This window comes from Aplidium turbinatum, chromosome 4, assembly GCF_918807975.1.
Source record: "Aplidium turbinatum chromosome 4, kaAplTurb1.1, whole genome shotgun sequence".
Lineage (NCBI taxonomy): Eukaryota > Metazoa > Chordata > Ascidiacea > Aplousobranchia > Polyclinidae > Aplidium > Aplidium turbinatum.
In genome coordinates, this window is record NC_137475.1 from 44,539,791 (window position 1) to 44,566,333 (window position 26,543).

Consider the following 26,543-nt stretch of genomic DNA (forward strand, 5'->3'; position numbering starts at 1 on the left):
GAATTCTTGAAATGCTCCATTGTCTTGAAAAACTGGTAAGAGTAAGACTACTAAGGTAAAGTGAATTTAGTAATTAAAGATGAATGCTGGGGGTATTTTTTTATGAGTTTTTCCCGGCTGCTAAAGTCACAATCCTCCACATCAAACCCTGGAACAACAGTGGCACCAAACAAGCAGTAGTCCTTTTCGTTTGGATTCTTCAATTGACAAGCGAAGTAATCTCCTGTAAAATGAAAACCAAGGCACCAAATCAAAAAAGATGCCCGGAAATTGAAAACTGCAGAAAGAAACGTTTCTTCAAAACCAATTCATGCCACAATTGTATTCGACCACCGCCTTTACCAATCAGTTTAACTCTTGCAATGTCGGACTAATGTAGACCTCAACAATTATTGTGTTTTCCCTAAAACTACTTGCTAGATCGGCCCCTGAATGTAGCACACGGTCGCTGTCAATTCTTGCTGCAATAGAACATAGTCTACAGAAAGAACTTCCCATACGAAAGAAGAATTAGCTTACTACTGTGCGCGTATTTGTAATCTGTAGGTGGCTGCAGCAGATGGAGTGTCGCATGCACGTGACACTGATAGAAAAAAAAACCAAGCGAACGTTTCGGCTGCGTGGCGTAGCGGTTTGAACGTTAAGGTTCGGGAGGTAGTCATCTTGATAACGTGGGTTCGATTCCCACTCCTGCCATTATTCTTATTTAATTACCAAACAAACTTCAAAGCAAGCATCAACTCTCTGGCTTAGTGTTAGAAAGGGTCACAATGCTGCAGTCAGCTGGTTCATAGGAAAAATTATGCTTTGTTTAAAGTGCCTACCGGTCAAAACACTCCATCTGCTGCAACGACCCACAGATTACAAATACGCTACTGTACAGCAGAAGGTGATATATCAAGGCCTACTTAAGATATAGGAGGCCATGGACAGTGATGTACGCGCATACAAAAAAATATTGACGCCGTCAGCGTAAACGCAAACGTTCGAAAAACCATACGCCGTATGCGTCAACGTAACTTGTGAAAAAAGTTGGCGGCGTCAGCGCATACACTAGCGTAAACTCCTTTTGTTTGCTAGGTGCCAAACATTCACACGGTATAAACCACTCGAAACAAACAAGTTTTATTTTGAATTTCCACGAAGAAACACAAGCATCTGAAAGTGTTCATCTGACGTTTTGCTGCGTTTTGGTTTCAATATGTCTTTGCACATTCTTTCAATGCAGCACTGGATGGTATTGGAGTGTTGTAGCGAAAAACAGACATTAAAAAGTATGCGTTGACGCTATACGCTAAAAAACCGCGAAAACTTTACGGTGTAGCCTCAAGCGACAACTATCCAAAAAAATGTGGCCGCAAGCGTTAGGGTAAACAAAAAGTCTACGACGTAGAATTTGCGGCGTATACGTACATCTCTGGCCATGGATACACCAACTAAACATCTAACCAAGCACGTTGCAGTGCAAGTTGATTTCTATGCGAATTATTAAGTGGTCATAAAAATAATAATCTACTCTCAGTAGTGTTGACAGGGGGTCCACAGGTAGGGGGAGGGCGGGTAAGTTGATAGGGAAGGTCAGTTGATACATCCCCCTTCCAGGAAAAAAATAAAACTTTTTGGAAAAAAAGTATTGCCAGCTAGCGATAATTCAGGTAAAAAGCTGCAGTGAAAACATAATTAAATGAATTTGCCCGAAAGACTATGGTATGGAGTAATTTGAAAAAAAGTTTAATTATTATTTTATAGGTAGGGGTTAGTTGATACACGTGTATCAACTGACCTGCTCTATGTATTCATAAAAGTAACTACCTACAATTTTTAAGTGATATGTTTTCTTCTGGTGCTTATTTAATTTTTTTTTTTTTTTTTTTTTGTATTACTTATTTGCACAACGCTCAGAGTTCAAAATGGATACCCTACACCTTGCAGGTTTACAATTTTCCATATAATATGAAATAGATTTGTTACATGATTACTCTATTTAATAGGTTGTATTATTTTATGTCAATTTTTTTCTACTTTTATGCTATAGTCAATTTTATGCTAAAGTCGGCTGCAGTGGCCGAGTGGTTGGCGCGTTGGGCTCGCAGTCGAGAGCCTGCATGTTCGACTCCAGCCACCCGCACTTGCTGTTGTTTCTCTGGGCAAGAAACTTTACGATAATTGCCTCTACCCAGTGATCGATTTCGAGTAATGGGTAGTACCAAATTTAAGTCATAAGTAGAGTAGACAACCGAAAACAGACATTGCAGTCGGCTGCAGCGTGGGTCAGGTGTACGTCGGTAGGCGTACACCGATGCATAGCGCTCAAGTTCGCTTTCCCGCAATGCAGGATAAAGATAATAAAACAAACAAAAAACAAAACAAAATCTTGCACACATTATTATTCATTTTATCTTACGATTTTCATTTTATGTATATTGCAGATTGAATTCCTGATGAGGACACACGCACAATGTACGTGTCGAAAACGTTTGAGTTTACTTTAATTATGTTATATTTTTTGTTTGTAAAAAAAGTATGTTAAACCCGCTAAGGTTACTCTGTTTTATTTCTTTATTATTCATTGTTGATAAAATTTACACGATCTATTAACTAATCCTCAATGCATCAGTCCTATAAGCCAGTGGGTAATTATTCGTTTATTGCTCTATGATGTTTTGTTTTTGCTTGGTGAGGAAGACATATTATAAAGATGTTTGCAACATTGTATTTTAAAAGTTATTTTTAGCACAGTAAGCAGTTCAGGTAGTGTATCAACTGACCTTCCATGGTGTATTAACTGACCTGCAGTGGCAAGTGAGTTAATACGCTTGAGAACACCTTTTAAATTGCGCACTTTGAATAAACTGTAAAAAATGCGAAGCTGAAAGATTACTAGCCTACTCAATAGATAAGATAATATCTTACAAGACCTGAAAAATTCAAGCTTTTATTGTGGTTACTTTTTGCGCAAAGCAAACGTGAAAAAAGGGTATTCATTCCGGGCTCGGTTCCAAAAGTAGGGGAAGAGCTGGTCAGTTGATACAATGTTCACATTTATTCGCTTTGCATCTGAAATCGGGTTAATTTGCACTTGAAATCGGGTTAATTTGCATCTGAAATCGGGTTAGTTTGAATCTGAAATCGGATTAATTTGCATCTGAAATCGGGTTAATTTGCATCTGAAATCAGGTTAATTTGCATTTGAAATCAGGTTAATTTGCATCTGAAATCAGGTTTATTTGCATCTGAAATCAAGTTAATTTGCATCTGAAATCAGGTTAATTTGCATCTGAAATCGGGTTAACTTGCATCTGAAATCAAGTTAATTTGAATCTGAAATCGGATTAATTTGAACCTGAAATCATGTTAATTTGAATCTGAAATCAGGTTAATTTGCATCTGAAATCGGGTCAATTTGCATCTGAAATCGGGTTAATTTGCATCTGAAATCAGGTTAATTTGCATCTGAAATCGGGATAATTTGAATCTGAAATCAGGTTAATTTGAATCTGAAATCGGGTTAATTTGAATCTGAAATCAGGTTAATTTGCATCTGAAATCGGGTTAATTTGCATCTGAAATCGGGTTAATTTGAATCTGAAATCGGGTTAATTTGCATCTGAAATCAGATTAATTTGCATTTGAAATCAGGTTAATTTGCATCTGAAATCGGGTTAATTTGCATCTGAAATCGGGTTAATTTGCATTTGAAATCAGGTTAATTTGAATCTGAAATCAGGTTTATTTGCATCTGAAATCAAGTTAATTTGCATCTGAAATCGGGTTAATTTGCATCTGAAATCGGGTTAATTTGAATCTGAAATCGGGTTAATTTGAATCTGAAATCGGGTTAATTTGAATTTGAAATCGGGTTAATTTGCATCTGAAATCAGGTTAATTTGCATCTGAAATCAGATAATTTAACACACTTACCTTGATTAACGACATACGTGAAATGATGATCTTCCCCTGGGCCAATGTTCCCCACTTGGACGTTTCCTGTTTTGTGATTGATGACGTATATGGTCAAGGGTTTCCCCTGGTAATGGTGAAATATTTCATCTGATTTCAAAGCATGAAAAGTTACCAAACTGTGCCCCTGCAAAATTATTCAAATTAAACGACTTCAGTTCTGCTGCCAATCTATTTACCAGGGTTGCCATGTTGGCATTTTTCTAGCCAAATTTTTTAAATCTTGCTCATTTTTTAAGACGGTTGGCTAGAAGAGATTCGGCTTTTTAAAAAAAAAATTTTTTTTAATTTTGGTTAAAGAGTTTGCTTTGTTGACAAAACAAAAAAAAGTAACTTTAGCGGGTTTAACATATTTATTATGATACACAACGAAATATAACATCTTTGTTTTTTTTAAGTTTAATTTTCAGCAATATAAAGTGAAAAGTTTTTTTTTTCCAATTTTAGTGCAATGAATTAGTTTGAACAGCAAAAGAAAACGTGACATTACTTTGCTTTTGCCTTTTCGCTCGGTAGCCGCTGTAACATAACATCTTTTGTAAGCGCCTATAAAGCATGAACCAATCAGAAGCTGCGTTGTCTGTGACGTCATTACGTAATGGAAGTTACAGGTAGCACAGAGAAAAAACGCAAACAGTTCTGATAGAAAGTAAATTACCTAAGTAAACTTTCCGCAGTAGCCAGCGTGTCTTAGACTTAGAGCAGTGGTTCCCGACACGTTTTTAAGGCGACCCGTTTAAAAGAAAAATTCAGTTCGCTAAAATCCTGCGACCCAAGCAAATTGTCGTAGCATTTTAAAAGCGATACAAGATTGCGTTGCAAATAACCAGCACTACAAAAGCCGTAACTTTTTCCGAAAATAATATGTTTATCAAATCACGAATGAGATAGCTGTGCTCGCTTGCTGTCAGTGAGTTTTTGAAATCGAGGCGTTATTTTGCTGAGGCATAGCCACATGTCGCTTCAACTTCCAGCCGGTTTCGCTGTTTAGTTTTCAATGCACACATGGCGAAGCTACTGACTGAAATAAACTTCAAAGGTTTATTTCTAACTATTTCAAAGGTTTTCATGTTGTCACCCAAACAGCAAGGTTTTCATGTTATCACCCAAACAGCAAGGTTTTCATGTTGTTTCTCTCACACTGTATTAACAGTTTAACATGTCTGAAAATGTTGAAACTATGTAAAAAAGGCATATTTTGCTAGTTGAGTTGTCTAACCTTCTACAAATATCTACCTACTCATAAATATTTTTTTATTTTGAAATGTATATTAACGTGACGCGACAATTTATCGAAAGACAATTTATCGAACGACAGTTCATCGAAAGACAGTTCATCGAACGACAATTCATCGAAACGACAGTTCATCGAAACGACAGTTCATCGAAACGACAGTTCATCGAACGACAGTTTATCGAAAGACAGTTCATCAAACGACAATTTATCGAAGGGGCTAGGGGTTAGAGGCTAGGTGTTAGAGGCTAGGGGTTAAGGGTTAGGGGTTGGGGGTTAAGGGTTAGGGATAGGGTGGGGTTAGTGGTTAGGGGTTTGGGGTTTAGGGTTGGGGGGTTAGGGTTGAGGGTTTAGGGTTGGGGGTTAAGGGGTAGGGGTAGGGTTAGGGGTAGGGTTAGGGGTTAGTGGTTGGGGGTTAGGGGTTGGGGGTTAAGAGGTAGGGTTAGGGGTAGGGTTAGGGTTAGGGTTCGTGGTTAGGGGTTAGTGGTTAGGGGTTAGTGGTTAGGGGTTAGGGGTTGGGGGTTAGGGTTAGGGTTAGGTTTTAGGTTAGGGGTTAGGTTTTCGATTAACTGTCGTTCGATAAATTGTCGTTCAATAAACTGTCGTTCGATAAACTGTCGTTTCGATAAACTGTCGTTTCGATAAACTGTCGTTTCGATAAACTGTCGTTCGATAAACTGTCGTTGTACCGTATATTAACAACATACCGTTATTAAGACATAAATTGATGTAGCAAAGTTCCTTGGCTTGTTTTCGAATCTCTCTAGAGTGTCCTTGAATGTATCAAAGCTTCGATAGAATTCAGAAAGATACACACCATTGTTGTCAGTTTGAATCAATTTCAAAGTTTTTATCCAATATTGTTCATCCTGTATGTATTTACAGATTTGTTTATTAGTTGGTAACAATTAAGGTTAGAAATTTTTCATTTTGATATTTAACAATTTTGAGAAACAATTGCAATATTGTTTATTGAAACGGTTGCAATCGGGATAGTGAAAGGATAGACCCTCCACCCCAGAAGCTTTGGTTAGTGCGTGACTTTGTCAAGAAAAAAGCTTTAACATCAAACAGTGCTGGTTTGACTTTAGGGGTGTGCGCTTAAGCAAGGCATGTTGAAGACCGCTCTCCATTCAGCAGAAATTTCACTCTGTCAATCTCGGTGACCGGAGTTGTGTCAGTGGTTCAAACCCTCTACAAGTATGCAAAACTGCCGGATTAAGCTTTCAAGGAAGATTTCTCAGTCCAAGGATGAAGATACAATCAATCAAGCTCAAAGAAAGAGGAACTTCTTACTTCAAATGTCAATGCTTCCGACAATAAACAAGCTATGTCGGCTTTCAAAACAATAGATTATGGAATGCATCTCAATTAACCAAAATATTTATTCAACAGATGTAATAATAGGCAGATGTTAGGTGACATATCACCTATGGACTTCATACAATATAGGCTAATTGCTAGTTTTTTAATCGTAACCTTAACAACATTAGTTATTGCTACGGTATGTGCAGTAACAGCCAGACAATCACTCTATCTGGTCAGATCAGTATCGGATCTGGTAAAAATCTGAACCAGATTAAGTGGCTGTCAAGGAACCCCTATATTGAACAAAATAATTAAACAATGGCTGTTGCTGCATACTTTACCAGATTTGTTGCATGCAAGCTTTCAGTGCCGCATTCTTCTAATGACAATGGCATCTTCGTTACTGAGGATTTTCACAAACAACAAAGCTTCAGATCACGTTTCAATGAATGTTTTAGGCCAACCAAAATTTAGTTTAAAGAGAAGATGTAAAGACCATATTAAAATATTTGCAATCTGCAGAGATATAAAATTGACATAAAAATTACAAGAATATATAGGCAACATAATTTACAACAGCAGCAACAATTAAAACAGTTCCGTTCTACAAGAGGGACTGTCTGCTGGTGTACATTCAGCAAGACTTGCAATACTTGTAGCTCTGTTTTAAAAAAATAAAATTAGATGCTCAGATGGATGGTCAATGGAAAAATAAAATAAAACTGTTCACACTCGCCCTTTGACGGGGAGAGACGAAAAGACACAAGAGAGAATAAAAATTAGAACGTATACAATTTGGATGACTGGTACTGTACATGGCTTCTCAACATAATGGCCTTGGGCAGAAGCGTTTATACAGCGAAAATGCCTATGATCCACAGGCAGGCCATGTCATAAAAAACAAACGCGCGATAACGAAAAAACGACGTCGTCACAAAATCCAAACACAAGAGAGGGCAATCGAATCGCTGGGACATTAGAAAAATGAAAATTGGTTTGTGATATAAAACCTTTGTCAATTTACCCTTCTCTATTACAAACATAAAAAACAAAAGAAGAAAACAGGATTTTACAAAAAGAAGAAAACTATAAATCAAACGTTTTGGGCTTCCTTGCAGCTTTCCTCAAAATTACTCCTTGCCAAAGAAGTGTAAATTAAGCTTCAATAAAAACTTAAGTGGTGTTTCTCAGAAGAAGCACGACAACTCTTCAGTACAGCCAAGGATTTCATGCGAAATCACTTGATGAGAAACATAAGATCATAAACAGACAAAATTATTCAGCAATCTAATAATAAAAATGACAATCTTTTGGTTGTCACGATTTCTTTCTATCTCTTACCAGGAAAAAGACTTGGAAAGGTTCAATGACGTAGTTTAATGGGTTATAACCGAAAAGCAGTCAATTAAATGTCAAATGGTTCTACTAGTGAAATGATAATCTAACTTCTTGAAGGACTTTAACGAACGGCTTCTCAAATAACTCTAATTTCGAACACAATTTATATCAGCACCAATTCTCATCTACTTGTATTCGATTTCTTCAACTCTCAATCAACAATAATTTCTGCACCAACTACCAATCCACAACTCATAACACAACTCTCATAATCAACTCATAATAAGCATCATCTCATCATAATACAACTCCATAATAATCATTACGCAAATTACACCACTATTTATAGAAGGTTGTTTCGGTCTAGTAACACCGAGAAGGTTACGTAATGTCACATTGTTCTGTCAAGTTGCAATAAATGTCAACAAGCAGAAGCTTAAAGAAGTCTAAAGAATGTCACGTAGGGTATAAGAGTCTTACATAATAAATATTTCGCAATCGGACATCTACTAGTAAACATCCTTATGACGTCATGACAAACGACGCTCAGAAATTATGAAAAACAACAGAACATTCTAGATTTGCATGCTTACAGACGATTCTGGAAATGCGTTACATAATACAGATTTCTCATTCAAAGGTTGCTTCAGTTCAATACCCGATAATAACACATCGCTCAAAATTCCATAATGAAAACAGCACATTCTGTGAAGACGCAAAGCAGCCCGACGCGAGGCCTTGCACATTGAATGTGACATACGCCCCCCCCCCCCCCCCTTGAATATTGTTGCAAACAATATAAAAACACAATCAATACAAAGCACACTACAAAACAATTAATTACTCAATAAAACAGTTCTCATTAGTCCACCGTTGCATGATCTACCAACGACAGCGTTTCTCTAAACAATAATCACGTTTTCTGCGAAAGTTTCCAACGTCCTCAATGTCTTCAGTGCACCGGCGAGCAAGATAACCCATCTTCTCAGATCGGAAACATTTCCTCTCCGGACAGTCCTTGGCCAGATGACCTTCTCTGTGACAGTTGTAGCAAGCCTTTTCATCAAAAGAGCAGCTCCTGGCTATGTGTCCAATCTCCCCACATCGGTAGCAGTGGTTGTCACGGCAATGCCTGTTTTCCGAATGTCCGCCGTCAGCAACGCATTCTCTGGCGAAATGTCCGCGTCTACCGCATCTATAGCAAACCCGAAATGGTCGTCGCCTGCCTCCTTTACTCGATTCTTCGCGCTTGTTGTATCCGTGACCTTGAGATCGTCGCTGATTATCTGCAGAACAATCTCGAGCAAAGTGACCATTCTTGCCACAACAATAACAAGTAACTTCAGAATTTCTCTCAATAACATTTCCGATTATAAGATCAACTAATGAGTTTTGTAAACATAACGCTTTCACAATCCCACTACAATACGGAGTTTCGATATATATCTTCGCTAACGGTCCTTGGATTGAAGTGTTATTTATCGACATCACAATTTCAGTTTTTCCCGTTAACTGACTGTCTTTCACCAAATCTCTCCTCACCATTATCCCGTAGAACCAGAATCACGTAAAACTTTTACCTTTTTGTTTCCAACTTTTCCATCCACTACTGGCAGGTAATCTTCAGCTATTATTTCTTCGTAAGCATCTTCATCCGGTCTCTCCTCAAGCGCTGGTTCATGAATCATTATCGCACAACCACCTCGATAAACGTCCGTGTCTTTATTCTTCCCAGACTGATTGGGTAAGAAAAACGACTTGTCCTTGCATTCCTTCGCTTCGTGTCCTTGCATATTGCAACGATTGCACCACTTCCTCGATTCCTGATGATTTCTGTTAGTCTTCTTCCGGCAGTTAACAGCCTTATGACCTAAGCCATTACAATTAAAACAACGTACTTCTCTTGGAACCGCACCTCCATTAAAATTATTTGTTTGCTCCTCGTCATCATCGAATGACGAAATCTCTTCGGTCGACAACTTCTCATCATGGGCAAGTAAATACTGTTCCGCCACACTGGCTATGCCTTCTAGAGTCTTTGGACTTCTCTCCATTAGATAAACAGACAGATTTTTTGAACATGAATCTGTGAATTGTTCCTTAACTATAAGGTTTGCCAACCGTCCAATGATTGTTCGGCCCCCGAAAGTTCAAACCATTTTAACAAAAGGTTCTTAAACGTTCAATAAATTGACCTGGGCTTTCGTGTCGTTCAGGCTTTGCCTCACGGAATCTTTGACGGTATCCATGCTCGGTAAAATTGTATCGCTTTAACAGAGCTAACTTCAATCTGTCATAGTTCATGGCTTCTTGCGAAAGTCTTAAATATACATCAAGAGCTTGTCCCGATAATAACATGCTTAGCTGGGTACCGGTAGTCCACGTCGACTTCTCCAATTTGGCTATTGTAGCATATCTTTCAAATCGTAACAAATAACTATCCAACTCATCTTTTTCTTCAACAAGTGATGGCAAATCTGGACGTCTAACTTGCGCCACAATAACATCTCGAACATTATCATTAGTAGAATTAGATCGCTCACCAATGTCCAGTTTTCGTTTTTCTAAATCAAGCCTTAACTTTTCCAATTCATATTGCGCTCTTCTTTCTTCTGCTTCTGCTTCGTACTGCCGTTGTGCACGTTTTTCTTCAGCTTCACGCTGTGCTTGTTTTTCTTCAGCTTCACGCTGTGCTTGTTTTTCTTTAGCTTCAGCTTCACGCTGTGCTCGTTTTTCTTCAGCTTCAAGTTCTGCTTTCCTTATTTCACGAGCAGCTCTTCTATCTTCTCTTTCGTCAGCTTCTCGCTGAGCTTTTTGGTCCATTATCTTGTGATACTCTTCCATCACAAACTGAGACTTCTCATTACCAGTCAGCCCCATTCGTTTAGCCATGCTCCGTAAGTCTTCAATCATCTCATGTTTGACGGTATCCGCCATCTTGTCAGCTTGTTGTTAATTTATTATTCTTTCAATAAATCCTTCGGTATTCTTCGGTTTTTCGGTTATTCCCTTCGGTTTTTCTTCGGTTATATCCCGGACGAGCCCCCAGAATGTCACGACTTCTTTCTATCTCTTACTAGGAAAAAGACTTGGAAAGGTTCAATGACGTAGTTTAATGGGTTATAACCGAAAAGCAGTCAATTAAATGTCGAATGGTTCTACTAGTGAAATGATAATCTAACTTCTTGAAGGACTTTAACGAACGGCTTCTCAAATAACTCTAATTTCGAACACAATTTATATCAGCACCAATTCTCATCTACTTGTATTCGATTTCTTCAACTCTCAATCAACAATAATTTCTGCACCAACTACCAATCCACAACTCATAACACAACTCTCATAATCAACTCATAATAAGCATCATCTCATCATAATACAACTCCATAATAATCATTACGCAAATTACACCACTATTTATAGAAGGTTGTTTCGGTCTAGTAACACCGAGAAGGTTACGTAATGTCACATTGTTCTGTCAAGTTGCAATAAATGTCAACAAGCAGAAGCTTAAAGAAGTCTAAAGAATGTCACGTAGGGTATAAGATTCTTACATAATAAATATTTCGCAATCGGACATCTACTGGTAAACATCCTTATGACGTCATGACAAACGACGCTCAGAAATTATGAAAAACAACAGAACATTCCAGATTTGCATGCTTACAGACGATTCTGGAAATGCGTTACATCATACAGATTTCTCAGTCTTCTGACAAGGTTGGCTCACCTACAGTATACAATTTTATAAAATATTTTTCTTTGAGGTTCGAGTATTGTTTGCCTTTTATATTGTTTAACATGAAATTATGTTGTTTCCTTTTCAGTCTTTAACATTAGTTTTGAGTGAGCTGAGCGTTATTTTCGTAACTTTTGTTGCGTAACAAAAACTCCAGGAAGCACAAAAAAATTGAATCAATTTATTTTGTTATTGTTTGTGCTAATTTAATAAACAGCAAAAAAAAGTGAGGTCACTCATTTCATAATTGAGGTTACTACATTTGCCAGTGATACTAAAATCCCACGGAACATATCTAAATTAATAAAAAATAACTTTCTATTAATAATAATAATAATAACATTAATAATAAGATAATAATTAATAATAATAATAATCACAATATAATAATATGACAATTAATAATAGTTAATTATGCTATGTGATAGTTAATAAATTAATAAAAATTAATAATAATAGTAATAATATTGTTAATAATAGAATAAATTAATGCTTTTTTATGAGGTCGTTTGTTAATGACTATTTTTAAATTGATCAAAAAATATCTTGTTTTGGATGAGGTCAATATCTTGTGAATTCTTTAATAAGATCTTTGTGCTGAGGAAACTTCTCCGTCAAATCTGAGCAAGATACCAACTGGAAATCATCGTATTCGAATCCTGGAGATACTGTGTTGCTAACTAAAGTGTAATCCCCAGGTTCTGGATCCTTCAAATGAGCAGCATAGTAATGTCCTGAATAACACAAACACATCACAAACAAATCAACACAAACCAGAAACACATCATGGACTAATTAAACAAAAAATACAATCAATAGTCCGCCCCGTGGTTAGTGGTCAGTGGTTTCGCGCCAGGCGATCACGCGGCGCTGGTTCGGCTCTCGGAGTGTGCACTTGAGTAACGCACTTCAGGACTGCTCTCCATTCAGCGGCACCTAATGAATGGAATAATTTCCCTGCAACAACATTTCAACAATCGGAAACTTCACTCTGCTAATCTCGGTAACCGGTTCTGTGTCAATAGCCTCTACAAGTAGGCTACGCGAAACTGTCAGTCCGTCTGTCAAACTGTCAGTCTGTCAGAATTGTCAGTCCGACGATAAAGATTCAAAACCAACCAACAAGTTTAAAAAAAAAAGTATTCAAAGCCCCCAGCAAGCGAGCAGAATGAATTACATCCAATACAATTACCCTTCACTAAAAGCTCAGGATCTTGATTTTAGTGATGAAATCACCCGGTCAAATTGTACTGCAAAGTACTGGCTTGAAAACAACCACCAACCCGAAATAAACCTTCTAAGGCTACCTGTGTAGTTAAAGTAGAATGTTGTCTTGGGATACTCATGAAAAGAAGCTACAGAATAAGCAATTCTGATACTACAAAGTTCTTATTTAGCCTTCTCACTACTTGCCCCACCTTTAGGCACTATTCCGGTGAAGCGATCTTTTTCATGTGGACCAAGATGTGCTGTTGTCAGATTTCCTGTTTCGCTGTTTATCATGTAAATCACGACCGGCTTTCCATACAGATAAGTCCAAACTTCATCAGTCTTCAAAATATGGAAAGCAGCAAAACTATCTCCCTGTGAAAAATACGAAATATACTTTACTACTAAAGGAGTACATACATTTGTTCATTTTTCAACTAACGATGCTCAATTTCAAAACACTATTGTTGATATTATTGGCAATATTGTTGATAAGTAGGCTAATAGGCTACTTACTGTACAGCATTTTAACTTCACTCTTTTATTTTAAAAACTTTAACCTCTGTTTTGAAAAGTTTTAATACATTTGAAAACACTTTCAAAACAGAAAAGTTTGTGAAAAAATGTTGTCACCGCTCAGCTACGCAGCCGACAACCAATAAACAACAATAAAATAACAGCCAACTACAAATACAGTATATCAATATTTAAAATTGTAATATTTTAATTTCTCACCGGCAACAAGAAGTAAATAGTTGTTCCGTAACTTCTAGTTCCACCTTTGAACCGTTCTGGAAGTTGATTGGTGGATTCCTTATTTTTGTAGATTTCCTTATAGTATCCCCCTTCTTCGTGAGGAATTAAACTTAAATCGTCTATCCAGTACTGAGCATCTAATTTATGGTTTTCCATTTTAAACAATCTAGGAAAAATAGAATTCGACCTTTGTTTACAATATCTTTAACAATTCAAACAGTTAGCCTAAGTAGGCTACAAATCTTACGAATCACTTTTGTATTTTTATAACTATTGGCATTGTTGCAAGGTTTAAAAATCTTAGATGTAAGTATGATCCGCTAATAATTATTATTAGGCCGAATCAATCTATTGTGTTGTGTGGAGTTGATTTTAAAGGGTGAATTTTATATTTAATTAACGAGCTTTTTGAGAAATAATTAGACAACAAAGCTAAAATTAGGCTACAAAATGTTAATAAAAGGTTACTTCTTTGTATGATAACAATTAATAATTTTACACCAAAGCTAAATTAGCAACACGAAAAATGTTTCTTGTTGTTTAGTCAAGGTTAGAAAGTACGAAATTTTTATATTTTTTCGGCAGCCGATTGTAGCAAGAATTAACAGTGATAGACATCGTGTTTCGCCCATGAAGCTAAGCTCGTCAGTATCGCACCACTAATTTATGCCACTGAAACTTGATCGCCGCCTTTGCCAGTCAGTTGTATCCTTCCTGTTGTAAAAAGAAAACAACCAAACCAGCAATCAGTGGTGTATGCAGGGGGTAGGGCCATTGAGCCATGCCCCCTCGTTAAAAAAATGTTGATAAATTGTTATTTTTAGCGTTGTTGTGATTGTGTAGTACAAACATATTATTGTTCAAGAGGGGTTTTGGGTAGCAGGGCCATATTAACCGCCTCTCATACTCCTCAAGAAGGGGAACGGTTTTTTAGAGTCCACTCATTATAATTTGTTTACTTTTTTTGGCTATTTGCAATGAAAAAATGCTGTGAATGTTGCTACATAAGCTCGATATTATACCTTAAATTACGCAAGGCCCTATTTACCGCTTTCAAAACCCCAGTTAGTGGGATCACACCTTTGTTTAGGGGTCCACCCATATTCATATTTAGTTGGTGCAGCGTTTTTCAGCATTTTAATATTAACAATGTTACTATATACTGCTATAAAAACTCGACATTTTGTAGCTTAGGTTGCATCCATCGGTAGGCCTATTGTACTGTTGGTCATCGTTTTGAATGACTATTTCAAATCAGCGAGACCAGTATATCTATGCTATTTTGTTGAATTTACAAGAGAAATAATAGCCTACTACCCTCTCGCTTTCGTGGAAAATGAGTTTCAACAGTTGATAGCATAAGACCTGTCCAAAATTAAATGCTCGTGAAACGGCGAAAATGTTCAATAATGGCATTCAGAAGCGTTGACAGAGATTATCCAGCGTATACTTTTGCATTCGAGACGATTTTTTTTTAATTCAAAAACATTTTAGGAGGGGAGAAGGTGGTACGTTTGGTTGGTTTTTGAATCTTTATTCTCGGACTGACAAAGCCTTGTTAGGTTATTCTAGGTAGTTTTCCATACTTGTAGAGGCTTTTGACGCAGAGCCGGTTGCCGAGATTGACAGAGAGTAGTCCTTAGAATGTGCTGCTCAAACGCACACTCCAGGAGTCAAACCAGCGCTGCTTGATCTTGAATCTTTTTCGTTCATGAAGTCACTCGCTAACCAACTGCGCTATCGGGGCGGGATGCGGAAGGAAAATCCACGTCGCTAAAATTTTTTGTTACTACCTTGTTTATGTAGGCTGTTTTACACTCAACCTGGCGTTTTATTTTTCAAGACAAACTCTGGGTCATTCTTTTCTTTAGTTTTTAGTTTTTGTATTTCAAGGGTGTTACAATTACATGTTTTGGAGACAGCCTTTTTCATTACCAAACTATCCTTTGAAAACAGCCCTGTAAAACCTTTTAGTTATTTTAGTTAAACTCCAAAGTCTTTTGCATTGTTATGTAGTCAAAGATGGAGTCCCAACAGATTGTGGAGTCAGTCTGATGTATTTGATTCGAATTTACAACCTATAATGGTTTGAAAAACATTTTAGGCACCTTTACTAAAAAGTGGAGGCCCATTAGTGAATTTTCGGGAAAGAGGAAGGGGCGAGATGGTGCTCACGCGGCCCTGTAGGGTAGGCCTTCTTTTTATATATATTTAGAGTGCGATAATTTTTGTTTAAAGTAGCCTACCGTAATAAATTGCACTCGATATTTAAACTTTCACAGAGAGGTTCGATTTATGTTTTAATCTGGACATTTCCTGTAAATCAAACTATTACAGTTTTTATTTTTCCGTTTAAGCTTTTCATATTTTCATTTTTCCATCATGCTTTTCATATTTACATATTTAATAATTCAACCCGTACATACCGTGGCATAGCCTACCGTGGCATAGCCTACGCAAAGACCTTGAGAGTTTATATTTCACCAACAAATAGCCTCGGCTACCTACTTTGGTCAGACTATAAAGTATAGCATTAGGCTACTCTTAATAAAAAAAACTTTCAAGTTATATTGAACGCTCCACTCCCCTAGTAACTACTGAACGTACTGTCAATACGCCGCTACGCGTGATTCATTGGATTGAGTAAGCTAACTACGTCGTCTACCTAAAACATTATATGTGACGTCAAGAGTGTTATATCACGTTTTGTGTCTTTAATACAAAACCTATCCAAATGAGTAAACTAGTTACTGCAAACTAAAAAAGATTATCGTCAATGCAACCTGAGTATGATAGGCTAATCTTACACAATATGACTTACTGGTTGTTATTAGCAAATGGGTGATTTTTCAATTCGTTTTCGTTTCAATTAAACAAAAAAATTTTTCGAATGCCTTCGGCCCTCTTGAGAAAATTCCGATACTTTTCATAAAGTAGAAAGTCTTGGTTTATTTAACAACTTTCACAGTGGAATGCTCTGTTTAGTATAAACCACAAAATAAGTTGGTCAAAAACATGAAGGTTTACACTAACTTATGTTTCGCAATCTAGACTAAGACAGCAAGCAAAAACTGCACAGCAGTTTCTGTTGTCACATCACAAATAACCCACTAAGTGCGCTAAAGCTTATTTTTAAGTGTATTTATTCCAAAAGAAAAAATTATGCTTGATTTAACGGACGTTTTAACGGACGACTTGGTTTGCCGCGAGTTTCCCTACGCCTCTATCAGCAAGTAGGCTACTAAAAGTAAACAATGTAGAAAGGAGCGTTCTTCTTGGCAATCAGCACAAGACCAAGTACCGAGTAGGCTACTCACTAGAACAGTGAGCAACTCGCAATTTGCAATCCAACACCAACTGTTTTGTTAGAAAAGTTTCGGGTTCCTAATGAAGGGTTAGGATCTGCCAATAACGTTCGCCTGTTCAAATTATTTGTAAACATGTACAATATATTATTGCAATAGCGATTGGATGGCCCTGCGGGTAAGCGGTATCTCGGTGGAAACGAGATAAAAAGATGCTGGCTTTCCAATAATGTCAACCTGTCACAACAACAACAACTTAAGCTAGTGTCTAGCTTTATTGCTGAAAATTTCCGGTCACCTCTACTAGAGTGTAATAAATTGGGTGGTTGTAGTGATTGATAAGAAACTGGCCAACCTAATATCCTAGAAGGACAACATTTTTGTTTAACTAGTAAAAGTGTTAACCTTCTCTGTTGTATTGTAGCCTGAGATCTACAAATTTCTTGGTATTGTATTGCTTAGTGCAGGACTTCCCAAACTTTTTTGCTCGCGACCCCTTTTAATCTCCTAAAATGCTTCGCAACCCCTTACGATTAAAATGACGAACAGTGCAAAATATACATTTGTGATATTTATTGAAAAGCTTATATCGAACGAAAACAAAAAAACAATTTACCGGCACTCAGTTCAGTTTGTTTTTATTTTTTTCTGACCATAACGACGAAGCTTTTGGGCAGCCTACTAGAAACAAAACAAAAAAACAAACACATTTATTCAGTGTGATGGGTGTCAGGTGTGGCTACCTTCTGCTCCAAAGCAAGTCCAGCCGTGGTTCAATGTTAGTTACAGCATGGCCACCTGGAAATGCGGCCTGATTTGTCACATTTTGCAGATTTTGATTACAGCTACTGCTAGTGCTTGACTGACATTTTCTGAGATGTTTTTACCTTTTGCGGTTTCCTAATGACATAAAACTTTTTTGTTGCCTTGGGGAAGCAGTAGCAAATGAGAAAAAGTAAGTTGAAAAACGCAAAATCAGACTGTTATTGAAAATTAACAGTCTGACTAAAATCTTCAAAATCGAATTTTCTTTGTTTTTCAACATGTGAGAATGTTAAAACCTATTGTGTTATCTGGGAAAAAGAATAAAGAAAGCGTAAAAATCTACTTTTTAGAAAAATTTATTTAAACGTTCGCCCAAAGTTAGAAAAACCTGGAAATTTCTGCAAAATGTGACAAATCAGGCCGTATCTTTAGGTGGCCATGGTTACAGCTGGTCTGCACTGGTCGCACACTTAACGATCTGACGAAAAGTTGGCTCCAAGTCCTTCTACTCGGCTGACCACAAACTTTCTGCTTCATACGAACGACGACAGCTGGTCGCAAGACGGTTTCAATGTTGCTTAGGTTGGAGCGGTAGGCGAAGTGAGAACATTTCAGATAAATCATTTTTAAATTTTGATTTCCAGATGTTCAATTTTTTGATGGACATCAATTTTAGATTTCAATGCAAAATATTGATGTTTTCTCCTAGGAGAGATAAATTAAATATGTTTAGTTTTTCAAGCAAATCTGACATTTGACATACTTTCAAAAGCTAGATGTTATTGGGAAACATGGTGGACTGAATTTTATTCTGTTGGAAAAATCACGATTTCGGTTTTCAAGGTTAATTGGCTAGCCATTTTAAAGCTTTGACTTTTGAAAGCCACCTCACTTCGCGATGCAGTAAAAGAGTTTTTAACTCCGATTCCATTTCACCTCATAAATTTTCAAAAATGCTGGCAGCCTATTGAGTGCTCGACTCTTAGTAAAGTTAATAGCTGTCACAGCATCTCGCACAAAAGTGTTAATATGCAGTACCTTGTGCAAATTGGTATGCTTTCTGCGACCCTTGAAGTTCGTTACGCGACCTCTTGAGGGGTCGCGACCTCCAGTTTGGGAAGCCCTGGCTTAGTGTTAACTTTCTTATAGCCGTCCTTATAATTCTGCACTATATTCATGTAGCAAAATAGCCTACTAGCTCCTGGCACATTTTTGCCTCAAAATGATAACAATGTTGAAAGGCTTACTAAAATTCGATTAGGAATAACAAATCATGTCAATTTTTGTCAAAAGTTAGTTAAAACCTAATTAGAGGTGCTACCCAAAGCTCAAAGTTGGGGAAAAAACTATTCAATTAAGTTAGTTGGTGTGTATAATGTTTTTTGAAAGTGTTTGGAGGGACTGAAAATGTCTCAAATTTTTCCAACAGTCAACACAGGGCAAAGTAAAAGAGCATGTGACCTTCTTAAGGTAGGCTACAGTTAGAAAAAGAACTGCTACTGCACCATATATTTGGTGCAGACATCATATGTTTGATTGATGAAGGCACCATATATTAGAGATAGTGATTGATGCAGTATTCAAGAATGCAGCCAGGGTTACATAATGATTAGATAACGACTACATGATTACATAATTGGATCAACAGTCACCCGCTTCACGTTTATGTCAACAGTTTCCGAGATAAAGCAATGTGACGTTTATTAAACTCGTTGGGCTGGGTGGCACGGCCGTTGAAGGGGTAATGAGCGCATGGTAATGTTAGTGAAACTTGCTAGACTATCGTTTATCCCTCATCAATATCACCACAATTACAAGCCTACGTTTTATGGTCTGTCATAGACTTACTTTCGTTTTTGCTGTGAAGTTAATGTTGAATAAAAATGAAAAGTTTGAACCCCCCCCACGAAAATTTTCTGCTTACGCCACTGAAGTTGCGTAATATTTCATTAACCTATCATACGTATCATTCATACCTATCTATATTCACCAACCTATCATATTTCATTTCGAAATATTTTGTTTTGTTTCGAAAGATCTAATTACTTTGCTTTGGCGTAAAATATCGTTTAGAGCAAAAGATGTTCGTTTTGAATAGCCTTATATCACCTACAGTTGCAATAATAGCGATTTTAAAATGCTTTTAGCTGAATTGCCTGATAAAACAGAAGTTTACAGGCAGAAGTTAAATAGCTAATCTTCACTTACAGGAAGTTGTGTAGATTCGAATGCAGAATAAGACCAGTCCTAGGCTACAGTACCAACAACAGTTCAAGTAACTGGACAGCAAGCTTTGCAAGCTGCAACTTCAGTTTTTATTGCTTGCCCGCTGCTTTCCTGATTGATGGTCACTATAGTTACATTGGTTAGTGTCCCGGTAGCTATGTCAGCCATCCCCTGCGATTGAACTGTCTCTAGCTTGGTGGTTCGTTTACTACTGAACGCTGAATTAAAACTTGTTTACTGAAAGGTATGTGGTCACTTGTCTGTACTGATCACCAACGAGCTGCCAAAAGTTTACTTTTGCATTTTTCATCATTTACCCACACTGGACGATGTAACTTTTGTTTTCTGGCAACTTCTGTTCTCTGGTCAAGAATTTCTGCTCAACGTTGCTACAGAACGATTCCATGGTCAAGTTATTAATGTCCACGTCTACACAAATGTACTGACCACGGAGTTTCACGCTTCAGTGATTATCGGTTGCTTTTACCTGCACAAAAAGCTAAAGCTTTGGCATGTTTTAACCCTAACCTAGCTTCAGGCTATTGCCTGAAGCAAACTTTCACTAGTGTCCACTAACACGTAGGCCTATTTGTGACGAAAAAGATAGTGGCCTACCACTATAGGCCTACCAGCTACAACAAGAGATGTACAATATATTACGCAGAAAAACGGAAAAAATTACAAAACGTTGGCTTGTAGTCAGAACAACCGTTGGACCAGAAAAACAAATACAGCAACACACAAAAATGCAGGTAGCCAATTAAAAAAAACATTTAAATAATAAAAAAATACATTTATTATTTTATTGTTGATATTTTAATGAAATCGAAGCTTTATTGTTCCGTTTATTTGTTTACTCGATCATAAATTCGAACGCTTGACCGAATAAGATATCAGGCAGATAATGGAAAATTGAATTTAACGTCAAAAATCGTTTCCCTCAATTTTTAGAAAATGTGCGAAAATCAGGATGAAAATGTACCCGGAACAATTAGCCGGAACAATTAGGCCTAAGCAAATTATTGTGGTTTGTAAACGCTTCACATAAAATTGTTACGGAAACTTTATTGTTAGACGTAAAACGTTTGTAAAAGAAAATTGTCGGTTTATGTATTTATAATGCCTATTATGTTGTTATCGAGTTACAAACTACCTTTATTGTCTACCTTTGTGGTTGCCAGCCAGCTTGGAGCAGCATGCAAACTACGCGTTTATGGTATTCGCATTGTGTTATGATTCCCGCAAATTTTACACAAGATGTTTGTCTTCATAGTGATATTTTTGTGCCTTTTCTGTGCTAGACTAGTAGTCACTGTGCAGCACAATCCACATCGCTTTTTAGACTCAGTCTTCATTGAAAATATTTTGCGCAGTGCATCATTTCAAGTAGTGTCTTCCCCTGAACTGTTACACAAAGTGGACAGAACTCGGTTGACTTTGTATCTTACAGCCATTGAGTGGCCGTTATTGTATGAGTGGAATTATTAGGTGTAGGGCTGTAGGCCTATGACTAAATTTATGGTAAAGTCGAACAAATGCTACTTTCGGGATCTCTGTCGTTATTTACAGTATTTTTTGTTGATCAGTTTAGGCACCATTTTTCAAAGATAAATGAAGATGACGGAATTGTTCGTCACTTAGATTTAGCTTTGTCTGCATTTTTATTCATTCTTTGATCCATTAGTCCAGGGATTCTTAACCAGGGGTGCATGCACCACTAAGGGGTGCGAGACCTGTGCCTAGGCGGTGCCTGGATGCTGAATTATCAAGGTTTGTTATAATATGACGTAAGAAGCAAAGTTGTTTTACCAGGTTTCAACAAAATTTCGAACTGTTGGTGTCCATTACTTTCCAGCCAATCTTAGGAGGAGGTGCGAGAACTGGTTGGTAATTTCAAGGTGGTACCGATAAGGCAAAAGGTTAAGAACCACTACATTAGTTTGTCTCACTTTTGGTGCAATCGAATAGTTTATAAATGGCGGGTCTACACAATAGCCGGCCTTTTGTATATTGTCGCAACGTCTTCAGATGTTGAATCAATGATAAAAAAGCTGATTTGTTGTTTGTCTTACGTGACGCCTGGCATTATCATTTTTGTTTTGCGTCCATTGCAACAACATACTGTGCAGTGCACGGTGAAACAAACATCTGGAACTTTTCTCATGATTTCATTGTTTGTCTTCGCAAAACCATTATTTTTCCAGTTTCTGTCAAAAGCGTTTGGGGTCGTCGTATCCAGGCTTACACCCGGTGGTTGAAGATTTAGATTAAGTGGACGGGAAGGCAAGGAAGCCAATCTTCGTGTCCACCTTCAGGCATGCCTTTAAGTGTCCTGCCAGAGACACAGCCGCATGCTTTTGAGCGGTGTCGAACCGGCACCCCTTCGATTGCCATTCCAAGGCTCTCACCACTCGGCTATGCAGCCGACTATGCATTTGAGGTGATACATTTCCTCGATTGCAAGTTTGGTCGAAACACAAATAAGAGGATTTCCATACAGTGTTTATTTTAAAACTAAGTTCTTCATGTCTTTATCTAAGCGAAGATTTCTTATTGTAACGTTTTTTATTTGTCAATGGATATTCGCTCGTTGAAACAACTACCGGTATTTTGAATAGTTTGTGGCCTACATACTATTTTGATCGTGGATTGCTGTTCCTCGTAGAGCTGATAACCCAAAAATCTTTGCTATTATTGCTTCAAATTAAGAACCTTTGTGTTCACTGGCTTTTATATTGTTGCACAAGAAATAATGCGCTTTGTGTTATTGAGGTCAAACCAAACAATGGAAAACTAGACAATGCGCTTCTTTCCTTGCGCATATTGATGCACGAAGCAATTATGAGCTTATGGCTTGTAACCGCAATGTAATCCATTTCACGCTTTGCTGGAAGTTAACTAGAAACAGCAAAAATTTACCAAAATGTTGAATTTACAAGAAAACCACACAAATTTTAATATCAAATTTAATATCATCAGATCGGCCTGGCAATTTTGAGAAAAGTTGAGAAAAACCAAGTGTATGGCGTTACTGTGCTTCTAGTAATCTAAGGAAGTATGAGGGAGAGGGAAGATCTGGCCCCCATTTGAGGAGCAAACTGTCAATAAGCCAGTCTTTGAAAAAGTTTTGAATAGGTTTTAGGCAACATAGGGCGAAGTTAAAATGAAGTGGGACCAGGCATTTTTTCTATTTATTTTTAATGTAAAATTTTGAAACGAAAGCTACAATAGTCCGCTTGCTATTTTTCACAGTGATATTACCACATTAGACACAAACTTTTGTCTGTGCTTATCTTGATTTTCACGTAGCAAGGAAATTTCTAAAATCCGTAAGTAGCGTCCCTATGCTTCGCAAACTCTCTATCTCCGGGGCTCAAAATTGATCTACTTGTTTGTTTTTCATCGCGTCTCAAATGATTTTCGGGGTTCACCGTGGCCTACGATATAACACGGCCGGATATCGTGCCGCGAAGAGAAAAAATTAGAGGGGTAACGCTTTGCGTCTGGCAACACTGTCAGTTCAATTTTCACCATTTAATTTCATTCTCTGAAGTTACTATTAAATTGTAGCCTAAACGTAAAGTGTTGCTGTTGCAGCACAGCTCCTATAAAACCAAAGCTTTTAGAATGGTATCTGTTGCAAGAGTAGGCACTAGGTAGCACCAGTAATCATACACCATTTTAACATCTTTGGTCTTGTTAAAAACTTTGCTGTAGCAAGCAGTATCAATTTTGCTGACGAAACAGCAAATGTAATTCGGAGTGGCTATTTTTACCCACATATTGCCATGGTCACAATCAGGTTTTGCCAGAGTTAGGATTAAAGTTAGGATGGGTTAAGCTAAGGATCTTTTCCCAGGACTAAAAAAATTTCCAAAATACAAGTTTTGTTTTCAACAGCTTTGAACTTTTCTCAAATTAGGGCAGAATTCCTTATCTGGCAATGCTATTGAGCCATATCTAATCTAGTTTGAATTGCTGATTGGAGCAGCTTGTTAATGCTTGAAGATAAACAATAACAATAATATAGCGATAAGTTTTTGCGCAGAAAATATTACTTAGCAATAGTGACTAACAGGTTAAGGTTTTAGTGCAGTGATGACACCACAGGGTAGACGTATATTGTGCTGCAGTACTAAGTTATGCTCTATGTTATAATCTGCAATAATGGGTAGGCATTACATTATTAGTCATTAGATTATTCAGTTTTGTGATGTGATCTAGGCCGTAGTCAGGATCGAGAGCAGCAATTAAATAGTTTGCATTTTTTCCAAAAATCCTTTTATTAACATTTAGTAATTTGTTGTCGAATTTTTGAAAAATGTCCTTGTACAAGCCCAGAAGCAACCAAACTAGAGGAAATTTTGGCTGATATTCCAAAAACCACTTGGTTATAACCAGTATATATATATTTGTCAAATGTCACAAGGTTGAACAGACATAATCATGCACATTGAAATTTTTCTGTGGAAGTCAAGTGCCTCATTTTTGTCAATATAGCTACAGCCTTGGTTTAGATAGTTTATGTGCTTATACCTTAATTGTATATGCATATTAATTATAAAATATGTTTGTAGCTTAAGCAATATTTGGAATACCGTTAATCAGGGTGACTTTGACAGTCAGTGTGACTTTGACATTGGTTATCAAAGTCACACTGAACGTCAAAAATTGAACAATGGTGTCCAAAATTCTGTATAGTTGTGTTTTTATGATAGTAAATTTGTATTTTGTGTTGTCTTTGTAGATACTGATTAAGTTTGATAGTATACTGTAACAATTATGCCACGAGTCTACAAACGGAAAGCTGGGTCGAGGGGGTATCAAACTGCATATACTCAAGTAGACCTAGAAAATGCTGTACGGCAGGTGCAGAATGGACAATTGACCATTCATGCTGCATCGAAGCAGTTCAAAATACCATATGGAACGGTTTGGAACAAGACACGTCCAACAGTGAAACATGCAGGAAAACCAGGTGGACAATCAGTGTTATTGGCTGCTGAAGAGACAGCACTCGTAAAAGTCATCAACCACCTAACTGATTGGAAATTTCTATTATCGTCTTCTGACATTCGTTACCTACCTTGTACAAGATTATGTTAATCGACAAGGTAAAACCATAAAAATCTTCCGGGAAAACCTGCCTGGTTGGGACTGGCTAAAAAAATTTAAAGAACGTCAACATCTTTCTCAACGACTTGCTGACAATGTGAAGCCAAGCCGTGCTGAAATTAGTTCAACTATCGTGAAAGAATATTTCAAAAACATTTATGAGGAACTGAATGGGGTAGAGCCCCAAAACGTGTACAATTATGATGAAACCAATGTAACAGACAATCCAGGGGCTAAACAGTGCATTGTGAGAAGAGGACTTCGAAGAGTGGAAAGACATCACACTCCAAGCAAGCCGTGAGCATGATGTTTTCTGCGGAAATGCAGTGGGAGAGTATCTCCCTCCGATGGTCGTGTATAAATCAAGGAATCTCTATGCTGGTTGGACGGAAGGTGGCCCTCCTGGTGCATTATACAATCACTCAGTTTGTGGTTGGTTTGATTCCACTACGTTTGAGGAGTGGTTCAAGTTGTTTCTGGACCATGTAAAGGAGAAGCCTTGGAAGAAAGTGCTTATTGGGGATAATTTGGCATCACATTTCAGTACACAGGTGATAGCTGATTGTGAAGAAAATGATATCAAGTTTATCAGTTTAGTACCCAATGCAACCCATCTACTTCAACCAATTGATGTTGCCGTATTTGGGCCAGTAAAGAAGATGTGGAGAAGGATACTGGAGAAAGGAGAGCAGAGTGAGGGGCAGCATACCAAAGACCTTGTTTCCATCGCTTTTGAAACGACTGTGTAACCAGATGGAGGAGAAAAAGGAAAACCTTGCAGCTGGATTCAAGGCTTGCGGTCTAGTACCTCAGGATGAGCAGCAGGTGCTTAAGCGTCTCCCTGAAGCAAACAGCAATCCAACTGAGACAGTCCAAGAGGCCCTGCGAGAAGTTGTGGCAAACATGTTGAAGGAGCACCTGTCTTCACCAGCAACAACACGTCAAAAACGTGGCTCCAAAGTAGCAGCAGGGAAGGCTTATACGTCTGAAGACATAGCTGCACAGAAAGAAATGTCGAAAATGCCATCTGGAACAGGATCTGGAAGTACCAGTAGTCAGAGAGGCAAGAAACGCAAGGTCATTGAAGTACCATCGAGTTCTGAAGAAGAAGATGAAAGCGAAAGTGACAATGACGGTAGCTGTGATACTTTGCTACATCGAATTTTTAAGTTTTGGCTGACCAGATTAGCAATTGAACCAAGCATATCAGCGTATGAGTACAATTTTATGTTGAATGCTTTTTAACGCATCATTATGTCCATAAATTGTTCAGTAATGTAAAATATTTTGTCTGTTAACCATTGTAAAGCTGTTAGTATATGCAACTTTGTGCAGAAAAGTTACCCCTCTAATTTTTTCTCTTCGCGGCACGATATCCGGCCGTGTTATATCGTAGGCCACGGGTTCACTTGTAATCCTTATCCTTTCATGCTCCTCGTTTTACAATTCCTTTGAAATTAAAGACTTTGCGGCCTATGGTTGTAAGAATCAATGTCTTATAACAGGGGTCACCAACCTTTTTTGCATGCGGGCGAGTTTGGCACTATGGAGAGCTGTGGTAGGCCGCACTAATAAAATTTTAGGTAGG

General features: G+C 37.6%; 1 protein-coding gene and 1 pseudogene across 1 annotated transcript; one reads left to right on the forward strand and one right to left on the reverse strand.

Moving 5' to 3' along the window:
* Nucleotides 1-12,140: 12,140 nt before the first annotated feature.
* Nucleotides 12,141-13,700, reverse strand: LOC145769229 (uncharacterized). Its single transcript, XM_082580812.1, has 3 exons — nt 13,524-13,700; nt 12,998-13,163; nt 12,141-12,313 (listed from the first exon to the last, which is right to left on the reverse strand). The coding sequence occupies exons 1-3, from the start codon at nt 13,698-13,700 to the stop codon at nt 12,141-12,143; spliced, it is 516 nt and encodes a 171-aa protein (XP_082436938.1).
* A 10,922-nt stretch (nt 13,701-24,622) lies between these two features.
* Nucleotides 24,623-26,286, forward strand: LOC145769230 (uncharacterized; annotated as a pseudogene).
* Nucleotides 26,287-26,543: the final 257 nt, after the last annotated feature.

What these genes read in the sequence shown, in the direction of transcription:
- LOC145769229 (XM_082580812.1), bottom strand. Translation starts at nt 13,700, where the DNA reads ATGGAAAACCATAAATTAGATGCTCAGTACTGGATAGACGATTTAAGT. An exon ending in CTATTTACTTCTTGTTGCCG is followed by an intron (nt 13,164 to 13,523) that starts GTGAGAAATTAA and finishes TATTTTTCACAG; the next exon opens with GGAGATAGTTTTGCTGCTTT. An exon ending in CACCGGAATAGTGCCTAAAG is followed by an intron (nt 12,314 to 12,997) that starts GTGGGGCAAGTA and finishes TGTGTTATTCAG; the next exon opens with GACATTACTATGCTGCTCAT.